Below are 11507 nucleotides of genomic sequence, written 5' to 3' on the forward strand. Positions count from 1 at the left end.
TTGTAACTTTTGAAAATGGTTAAAATGATATACTCCTATAAGAATTTGATATGATCAAATGATTGTACAGGCAGAGTCGTCGCCGGTTATCGCTTAACACTTTGAGGCTCCATCCACTGATCCACAATACCTTTTTCAACTGTTAATTGGAAGATAAAACAAAACTCAGATAACAATATAATGTAAACTTAACAAGGCAAGATGCCTTCTTAAAAGCATGCTCAAGAGGCAACTGAAACTCATCTGTTCATGGGTTTTCTTATGATGGCTCATTGTGCAGGAAGAGAAATTAAAGAAAAGTTTTGGGACATTCAATCTTTATAATTCAGTGGCTTTGATGCTGTAAATGGGAATCAAAATGAAGAAAATGGAGTTGGGCTTTAATTTTGTAACCACTCGGCCCAAAGGCTCAAATTGTACTCACTATATTTTATAGTAGTGGCTCTATTTTATAGTAGTGGATGCATTTTTTTTCGTTTATAGTAGTGGATGCATTTCTTTTCGACACAGAGTACTTAGTTAAACACAAATTTGGATTATAGTGACTGTTTTGAATCACAAATAAGACTATTTTTCGGGAATGGAGAAAATGGTATTTTCTTTCTACGTGTCAGATGGGAAGCTCATTTATATTAAAGAAAATACTCTCATCGTCTCTTAAAAATAAAAACTTTTTTAATTTGTTACGCCCCTTAAAATTATAAACTTTCAATTTTAGGAAACTCTTCTCTCTTTAATAAGATATGACTCATTCTTCACTAACACCACTCCAATAACTTTTTTTCTTTTTATCTTTCCATTATTTTATCAATTTTCTGTGACTACGCGGCCCAATATAAATGCAAACGGTAACGCCTATTAGTTGTAACGGGCTAAATGGCATATATATTTTTTAAATTACTACTTCCTCCGTCCTATAAAACTTGATACAAAATTTTGGGCACGGAGGTTAAGAATTTATATTAAATAAATAGGAGAGATGAAAAAAGTAGAAAAGATAAGAGAGTAAAGTAAATGATGGAATAAAAAAGAGTGATTAGATGTTTTGTATTTTTGTTAAAAAAAGAAATGACTCAACTTTATTGGAACGGACTAAAAAGGAATACGACTCAACTCTTTTGGGATGGAGGGAGTATTTGATTTGACTAATATTTTATTGATAAAGCATTAATTATAGATTACTGATTTTTAATTTTGAATTATTAAAAGCTAAGTATAGACTATGACTTTAATTGTAATATAAAACAAATTAATAGTTGCGGTAAAGTAACTATACAGTTATACTTGTGGATGGAGAGAAGTCAGAAGATAAGGGAACTCAGCTTTCGACGTCTGCCTACAAATATGAAAATGTCTCGAACAATTTAAAAAATGAGCTTCAAAAGTATTCTATCAACATTTAATTTCGATTGTGATGAATATAAATTTGAGCTCCAAATTATTTCATGCAAAAATGTAACTGATCAAATTTATACAAAGAATTTAAAATGAAACAGCAAAATATTTAGATCAAAATTTAAATAAGTACTCCAATAACAAATCGTCAACTTAAAACAGTTCGCCATTAAAAGATTGTCAACTTAAACAGTAGACATGAGCTCAACATTAATTTCCAGCCGCCCCTCTTTCATAGATGGGCATTCATTTCCAGCAATATATTAGAGATTGGTAGCTACGGTATACCGTATCAAGAATTCCATACCGCATATACTGTACGAAAAACTGCGATATGACAAAATACAAAATATCGTATAATACCCACACTGAATTTTTGATATACCATTGCCGTATCATTATTGCGGTATACCGTAAAAGTACCGAAATATAGTATAGTATACCATAATATCGTTATACATGTATTATGCCGAAAAAAATTGTTTTATACCCAAAATGTTTTAAATAACAATTTAACTATTTAAATAACGTCCAAAACAATAAAAACTCCATCACAATCAATTCTTTGTTATAATATTTAAATCAATAACACTTCAATAATCAAATCTTTATCTTAAATATTTCAATATATGTGGTATATAGCTATGGTATATGCTGAAAACCAGTATATCGAAAAAGTCGGTATACTGCGGTATAGGAAAATTGATATCGTTATTGTACCAAAACCTTTCGGTAAAACTAGTATTTTCGGTATTTTATCGATATGGTAAGTGCGGTATTTCAATATTTTTTCCCATCCCAAATCTATCCCATTAAATATGAAATATTTACATTTTGGCACGAGATCTATGTAGTACTCCCTCCATCCAACTTTAGCGGTCTCATTGTTTTGTGAGTTAAGTGCAGAAAGAATAAAATAAAAGAAAGAAAAAGTAGAAATAATTAATGTTCGTTTCCTTTTTTAAAATATCTTTCATCTTTAATAGGACAACATAAAAGGAAAACGTTTTATTTTTAGTAGAACTACCTAAAACGAAAAACGTTTCATTTTTATTGGGATATAGTAAATATATATATACTCTCTCTGTTCCATAATAGTAGATGCATTTCTTTCCGACATGGAGATTAAGAAAAAAGTGTGTAATGTACTTATTAAATACTCCTTCCGTTCCATAATAATAGAGTCATTTTGCCATTTTGGTACGTTCCATAGTAATAGAGTCATTTCCCTTTTTAGTAAAAGTCAACACATTTTTTCACACCTACTTTACTCTCTCTTACTTTTTTCTCTCTTCATCTCTCTACCTTTTTCATTTCCCACTTTACTCTCTCTTTATTTAACTCACCTAATATAATTTTTCTTAATCTTCGTGCCAAAAAGAAACGCCTCCATTACTATGGAACGGAGGGAGTAAAAAGATAATAAAGTAGGAGAGAAGAAAAAATAGAGAAAATAAAGTAAGAGAGAGAGAAAAATAAGTGAGAAGATATGTGTTCACTTTAACTGAAAGGGGAAACAACTCCAGTATTTTAGAACACCTAATTCTATGGGACAGGGAAGCAGTAGTATAACTATTAGTTAGTGTTTGATTTTGAAAATTCTAAATGGCCGCCAAACCCTAAACAAGCTACCGAGGACTGACCTTAGCTAACTATAAATGGACAATACCAATGACAAAAAAAAAAAAGAATTAAATCAAGCCAGAATGGCATCCTCCTCCGAAGATCTTCTTGATGCTCAAGCTCATGTTTGGAACCACATATTCAGCTACATAAACTCCATGGCTCTAAGATCTTCACTTCAACTACGCATACCCGACGCCATCCACAAACATGGCAAACCTATCACGCTTTCTCAACTGGCCGACGCCCTCTGCATCAACAAGGAAAAATCCCATGGCCTCTATCGCCTCATGCGAGTTCTAGTCCACTCCAACTTCTTCGACAAGGTCATCATCTCCGAGCAAGAGGAGCGAGAAGAAGCTTATTCTCTCACTAGGGCTTCACGTCTCTTGATAAGAGATGATCCACTGAGCCTTGCGCCTTTTGCGCTTGCCCTCAGCGACCCGGCCTTCGTTGACTCGTTCCATCATATGAGTGAATGGTTTCGAGACGAATGCCCCACTGCGTTCTTCACCAAAAATGGGATGGATCATTGGGAGTTTGCATCCAAAGATGAGAAACTGGATCAAGGGTTTAATGAGGCCATGGCTTCTGATGCACGCTTCGTGGGAAGCATACTTGTTCGAGAATGCAAGCATGTTTTTGAGGGTTTGAAGACGATGGTGGACGTCGCAGGCGGCACAGGAGAGGTTGCCAAGGCTGTGGCCGAGGCATTTTCATGGTTGAAATGTGTCGTGCTCGACCTACCACATGTCGTTGCTGGCATGGAAGGCTCTGAGAATGTGAGGTTTGTTAGCGGAGACATGTTTGAGTTCATTCCTCCCGCGGATGCAGTTTTCCTCAAGGTATCAACTTTCCAATCTTCAAAAATAGACTAGTCTTTTGGGATAAGTTCTGCTCAAATTTATTAATGGGAATGCAACTTTATCATTGACGCAGTGGATATTGCACGACTGGGGAGACGAAGATTGTGTGAAAATACTGAGAAAATGCAAAGAAGCAATAGTTGAGAGTAAATTCAATGGTAAAAAGGTGATTATTGTGGACATGGTTGTGGATGAGGCAACTGAAACTCATCTGTTCATGGATATGCTCATGATGGCTAATAATCCAGGAAAAGAAAGAACTGAGAAAGAATGGGCAAAGCTCTTTGATGCTGCTTGCTTCAAAAATTATAAAATCACTCCTACTTTAGGAGTGAGGTCTATAATTGAGGTGTTTCTGTGATGATATGAATCTACAGGCTTTCATCCTAAAACCAACTAGTGATAAGAAAAGCATCACTCGTATAGTGGTCTTAATTCTCTCTTTATACCGATTTGAGATATTATTTTAGTATTTTACTTATATTGCAACACCCTCTCTCAACCCATATGTGGGGAACCTTCAAGAGAGAATAAAATACTAGAAAATTTATGTTGTTTCCGATTTAGGAAATATGTCGATTAGAGTGGGACAAACATAAAATGAAAATGTGTCACTTAAAGTGTGACAAATGGAGTAATATGATGTAGTTCATCACTCGATGCAGCTCCGCCAAAAATGCCAAAAATGTCTAACTGTATCGAAACTCGTCATTCCGCTTCACAAATCACATCCACCATGCGAATTTCGCCTTATTCGACACAATTGGCATTTTAGACACTTTTGGTGTCAACTGATGGAACTGTGTTATAATATTTCCTTGAACTGAAATTTAATGTAGGTATATTCTCAAAGAACACGTTTGATGACAACGGCTAGGACGTAAACAATAATTTCTCCATCCAATATCAATAAAAAGTGTATTATATTTTGTTCAATCTTTTCAACATCACACCCACCTAACTAACACTAATTGTAATTTAAAATGGTGGGACACTTAATTTACTAAACCTATATCAAACTCAAAACGTGATACACTTTTAGAACCTAAAGAATCTATATATATATATACATATATATATATATATATGGTCTTGTTAGGTTGAGATTTTTGGACCTAATTGAGAACTAAGATGCATTTTTAGCCACTCATTCATAATTTTCGCGCAATGTCAACTACTGAGACATTATGTCAACTAAGGGGTATAATTGTTATTTTCGCACGATGTCAACTACAGAAACATTATGTCAACTACGATGTCAACAACAAACGCTATTTATGTCAATTATGATGTCAACAACAAACTTTGTTTATGTCAACTACGATGTCAACAACAAACTTTATTTGTGTCAACTATTATGTCAACAATAAAATTTTACAAATAATTAATGTCAACAAAAAATATTTTCATGTCAACGACGTATATTACTTATGTCAACAACAACGTTTTACATATAATTCATGTCAACAACAATGTTTTACATATAATTTATGTCAACAACATTTTTCGTAAAATTTATGCCAACGTCCTATATAATTCATGTCAACAATAAACGTTATTATGTCAATGAGCTATATAATTCATGTAAAAAATAAACATTTTCATGTCAACAACTTATATAATTTATGTCAACAATAATATTTTAGGCAATATCACAAACACCTTATCTACACAACTCAAAAATTCCAGCAACACAATCAAATTAAAAACTGCATCCATATATTTCATAAATTAATAGTAATTTGCTTTCGATTTTAGAGAAATCGAATCCACAAAATTAATATTAACACTCGGAAATTGTCATTGCAGATTGGAACAAAAATCATCAAATTTTTAGAAGCTTAATTACCACCTCAAATTGAAGGAAAAATGAAATAAAACCAATGTTTATCACTATTGACGGGAAAGACTTTATTACTGGTTACCGGCGACGGCGTGGCGACATCTACAAAATCGCCGATCTCATCTCTATCTGGCAGATCCTCACCGCGCGCCAAATTGCTTCTCCGGCAGCTCCTCCTCCGTCCGCCCCTCCACTCGGAACCCCAAATCCACTAGAGCAATTGAGGGAGAGAAACCGAAGGGAGAATCATCTCGTAATTTAAGAATGACAAGGAAACGAAATAAATTGCGGCAAAAGGCAAGGGTAAGGGAGATTGAAGAAGAGATCTAGGTATCTGTGTCGTGCAAATAACCTCCTCAATCGCCGGCGCCGCCGACTCCTCCGCGATGTGGAAACCGCGCTGGTCGGTGAAATTCTTCACCGATTTAGGCAGATTCTTCTCCTTGAGCTAGATGACGATCGGCTTAACGACGTCGGAATTGCCGGCGTAGACGAATCGGACGAAGGAGATCTCTTCGGATCATCTGTGCGTGTAGATCTTTCAGCCAAATCACTCTTAATCCCCTCAATGTGGCGACGCCGCAGAAGACGGCTGAGAGATCATCCCTAGTGGTCGGTGAAGGGATTGAAGAATTGAGGGATTCATAAATAATGAAATTACCATTATCTCCTTTCATAATTAATTAATCTAGAAATATTTTTTGTGTGGCAAAATCTGGACCACTCATTTAATAAAAATGAGTGAATGATATTGCATCTCAATTATCAATTTTCCTAAAAAATCTCAATTGATCATGGACCTATATATATATATATATATATATATATATATATATATATGGATGTATTCAGGTCAGAACGCTAAGTATAAGTAAAACTCAAAACACTTGCAGTCCATTGGATCATATGATCTAATGGTTAGATTAATGCCACGTGTCATCTAATAATGTAGAATTTTAGACTAATAATGTAGCTCGGATAATAATGTAGCATTTTAGTTTAGAAATGTACAGTTTTAGTCTTACAATGTACATTTCTAGTCTAATAATGTACCTCGTCTAATAATGTAGATTTTTAATATCAAAATTGCTGTTTAAAGAACAGCAGATTGCTGCCCGTCTTTTTCGAATTTTTTTTTGCCACGTGGCAGCTTATTATTCGTCCACGTGTACAAATGATTGGCTAGAAATGGTGGTATGGTGTTATTTTAAGGGGTGGTGACACCCTAACATGCCCCTATATATATATATAGAACTGTTAGATTCTCAACCAGATTCATCCTTAATCTGCCATGTGGAAGTCTTGGTTTTAAATAAAAAAAATTAGAAATAATGCAAAAGGCTATAATTGGAAATCAACATTCTAGCAGATTCTCTCCACAGGTACATCACGGTATTTCCTCCTCCTCTCTTTCTTCAATCTCCTCTCTTTCTTCAATTTCTTTCTTCAATTTCAGTAGTTAATCCATCAAATCTTAAGCAAAAAATCGCCTTCAATCTCTGTAGTTCTCTCAATCGCTTGCGTTACTTTCATTCTACTTATTTCAATCTGTGTAATTCTTCCTTCAATTCCGCAGATATTCACTCTCTGTAATTCTTCATTAAATCTTCCATCTTCATTGAATCCATGGAGAATAATGTTTCTGTTGACGTCCAATTCACTAATTTCGCAAACGGTAAATATTTACTCATAATCATGTGATTGTTAAATTGCTTATTACAGATCAAGGATTTTGATAGATGACTGAATTTTGCGAATTTGATATGTTATTGGACTCACAAATTTGTATCTTCTCTTGTAAATGAAATTTATGTATTGGGAATTGAATCGTGGGTTTTATATTTCATAACTTACTGCAATTTAGTGATTAAATGTTTGTATTACGCCTTACAGATTTTGTCTATCAGATTGCTTGACTGAATATGTTATATTGCTTGCTTATGTTTACTAAATTGCATGCCAGTGTTTGGGGATTCCTAGACGACTGAAGAAATTCTCTGATTTCATAAGCTTGCAAATGAAATTTATGTGTTTATAATTAAATTTCATGAAATTCAGATTTAAAGAATAATCGTAATCAATTGATTGATTGTTTTCATTTCCCCATATAGATTTCGAATGCCATATTGCTTGTTTAAATATGTGACATTGCTTACTTATGGGTATTAAAATGCATGTCAATTTTCAGATGTAATACTAGATTTTGGAAAGAGTTGAGAGCAACTGGCCTTGCCTGATACTGAAAAGAGGAAAAGAGTGGAAGAAGATTTTTATTTCATTGGAAGACCGCATGTAGACACCGAAAGAGTTGAGAGAAACTCCTCGGCATTGCTTGTCTGTAACAAGTTTTTTCACATACTATCATAAAATTTCAATCAGTGCTTGTCTCGGAATATGTAATTGTTTGGTTGCATATGTTAGATTGCTTGCTTCGTAATCCGAAATAATATATCTTGTCATTAATTCCATATATTTCTTTATAATTTAATTGCATCACATATTGAATGTCATGTCAATTTAAAATGTATTGCATGTCAATTTATAATTTAGTGCTTGGTAGTATCAATGATTTAAACAAATTAGTGCTTGAAGTTTTTTATAATCAACTCAGAATTCGTATTGCAATTTGCTTGCCAATGTATTAGAATTTGCTACAAGAGTTTGTTTTGCTTACTAATATGTCAAAATTTGTTTACCATTATAAATCATGTCTTATGCATGTTTAACATTCAATGTCTACACCAAACAAAATAGAAATCTAAAAACCATCAATGTATACTCCAAAAGAAACCAACAATCATCGACCATCAAGAATTAGTTTATTCAAAAAAATTTATTACAAAACACAGTGACGTTCATTGTCCTAAAACAATATCATTCACTATTCAAGGTCCGGGATACTCTGCAACCATCTTTTCAACATCAACACGTCCTTTCTTTTGCGCCTCTTCATAGTGGCGTATTGTCGTACTCATTACGTCATCCATGAACTTATTTTTGAGCTTCTATAGATTTCCTTCGAGAGTCCTCCTCTTCTGCAGAGCCTGCAGTTGCCTTCCTCTCTTAGCCATTGTTTAATTGTGTCCTGTGTTGCACGATGTAAACCATTACACTTATCATGCACATTCTCATCCATTAGTAAGCAATTTATACACATGTATTTTCACACATTTTCAATGTTTATTAAATCGAACATTAAAGGAGCAATTAATAATCTTGAACAAGCAATTCTAATATACTGAACAAACAATTCGAACATACTGAACAAGCAATTCGAACACTCTGAACAAGCAACCGATTTATTAAGAAATTCTACCACGCTGAACAAGCAATACATTTATCAAGCAATTCTAACGGGCATACAATTCGAAATAGCTAAATACTAATGTATTAACAAGCACATTCCCGGACATTATAACACACTCAACAAGAATTGTATTTTGACCCACATTTTCAATGCTTATCAAGCAATTATAACACACCGAACAAGCAATACGTTTATCAAGCAATTCTAACACACTGGACAAGCAATGCTAAAATACCGAACAAGCAATTATCAATCTAATTAATTGTATCAAATAATTCTAACACAATGGACAAGCAATTCTAAAGCAATTACCAATCTAATTAATTGTATTGAACAATTATCAGACATACCAAGCAAAAGTCACTTAATCAAACATGAGTAAAGCAATCTGGGATAAGAACCCACATTTATCAATTATACAACAAGCATCCTATAAATTATAAACAAGCAATATGTCATATATTATTAAGCACATAAATGTCATTCTTTTTATTCCCTAAATTTAGCAACTACAAAGCAATCAGATAATAACGTATTAACTAGCAACTTCTCAGCAAGCAATTACATATCCAAAATGTAGCAACCATAGAGCAAGCAAGTACTAAGGCATAAACAAGCGAGTACTAAGGCATAACAAGCATGGAAATAACAATATGTATATCAAGCAATTATAATGCTATTATCAAGCATTTATTAAGCTAATATCAAGCAATAAACGAATAAGCAACTAACAATTCATAAATGGCCAAACTGCAGCAGCAATTACCCATCCATTAGAAGCAATAACCAATCAAAATATTGCATACACAGATTATCATATATTTGATCTGAAAATCAAATCTACACCTGACCCTCTCGCACTGGAGTAGGAATCAATAGCGTCGGATAACTAGCTACGACTTGTAGACAGTGCCCCCTTCACTAGACGCAATCAACAATGTCGAAGTTGGAGTAATGGAGTACAAAGAGGGACGACTTAGAAGGCGATTAGGTTTTAGGAATTGCTGGTGGGAGATTAATCGAGTAGTGGAGAGGGAGAAGGACGCTGAAAATCATAAAATTGATTCTGAAAAAAAAAACGCCCTAGTGGGATATACCAAATATGTGGCAGTTTAAAATATTTTGTAATTCCTAAAATACCCAAACAAGCATTATATGATACACTAACAAGCAATCCATACTTTGTTTCTGAAAATTAATCTTGTGCGTCTGTATAAAGGATCTGGCGGATATCATTAGTGTTATGTTGTCACTCTAACTATGGTGTCACCATAGTACTCCCCGTAGAGTAAATTTATAGGAGTACAAGATATTTGTGATTCTAACAGCCAACTACGGAGCTCCATAGTGATTGTTTCTAACACATACATTCCTCTATGAAACCTATAAGCATAATGTGACATAAAGTCAGCAACAAAATTCCCTTCTCTGTGCACATGTTGTACCATCACTGAATTAAAATCCTTCAATAATTCTTGTACCTTGTGCACGATTGCCCGACAACAGATGGATACCTCGAGGAGCCCCTGAAGGGGTTGGCAGTGGAAGCGCACACATAAATCAATTACAGATAATTCAGATCTATTTAGCGGATTATTTAGACAAATTCTATTCGCGTAATTATCACATGTATCATGCTCATAACTCAAATAATAACATGCTTTAAATTAATTGAAACCTAAAACATGCTTTTCTAAGGTTCAGCCATTATACCTTGATGATTCTCAAAAGAATCGAAGATGGCTAGCGCCTTCTCCTCGTGAAGATCTTTAGTACAAAACCACGGATCTTCTGTCTGGTTCCCGGACTGTGAACTGATATCAGGGTGGGCTGATCTCACCAGCGCACTAGGACTTAAATAGAGAAGACAGAAATCCTTTCCCACGGAGAAGAAAAATTCGACCTCTACTAGGAGTAGGGGGGGCCGAAAATTTTGTGAGAAAAACAAGTGTATTTTCTCGTCTTCCTTTATTCTCCTATTTATAATAAGTCACATATTGGGCTCAGTCGTGGATCTATGGAAGGCTTTGGATATGGGCTCCTCCAATTAGCTTTTTACTAATTAAATTAAACTCAATTTAATATAAGCTTAAAATTGGAATATTATGGAAGTACCACTACGTAAGTATCTGCACTCCCCATCCAAATTCGAAATTACAAGTACTTCAGGTTTCCAATACTTTATATTTATTTCTCGCGCTTAAGATAGAAACATCCATTAATTAATTATTATGCTATTTGGATTTAATTAATTAATATCTTATTTATTCCAGAGAGGACTCAGCAAGAAAATCTTATTTATTATTCATAGAGTAATTAAACTCCAACTAGCTAGGTTCCAAATAATAAAACCTCATTTCAAGCTTCTCTTGAGGATGTTATCAAACGAGACTCACCCCGCGCACGATTCAACATAATAGAAATCCTAGTACTGCTAGATATTAATCACTACTACCCAATATACCAGGTTTAT

At 34.1% G+C, this 11507-nt stretch overlaps 1 protein-coding gene across 1 annotated transcript; it reads left to right on the top strand.

Moving 5' to 3' along the window:
* Positions 1-3098: 3098 nt before the first annotated feature.
* On the top strand, positions 3099-4330 carry LOC125193361 (8-hydroxyquercetin 8-O-methyltransferase-like). Its single transcript, XM_048091133.1, has 2 exons — positions 3099-3863; positions 3958-4330. The coding sequence occupies exons 1-2, from the start codon at positions 3102-3104 to the stop codon at positions 4243-4245; spliced, it is 1050 nt and encodes a 349-aa protein (XP_047947090.1). The 5' UTR covers positions 3099-3101; the 3' UTR covers positions 4246-4330.
* The last annotated feature ends 7177 nt before the right edge of the window (positions 4331-11507 follow it).

Source organism: Salvia hispanica, chromosome 6 (genome assembly GCF_023119035.1).
Source record: "Salvia hispanica cultivar TCC Black 2014 chromosome 6, UniMelb_Shisp_WGS_1.0, whole genome shotgun sequence".
In the NCBI taxonomy this organism is placed as follows: Eukaryota; Viridiplantae; Streptophyta; class Magnoliopsida; order Lamiales; family Lamiaceae; genus Salvia; species Salvia hispanica.

Bases quoted from the DNA above. Each gene is read 5' to 3' on its own strand.
- LOC125193361 (XM_048091133.1), top strand. From the start codon at position 3,102: ATGGCATCCTCCTCCGAAGATCTTCTTGATGCTCAAGCTCATGTTTGG. The intron at 3,864-3,957 runs GTATCAACTTTC...TCATTGACGCAG, and splicing joins CGGATGCAGTTTTCCTCAAG to TGGATATTGCACGACTGGGG.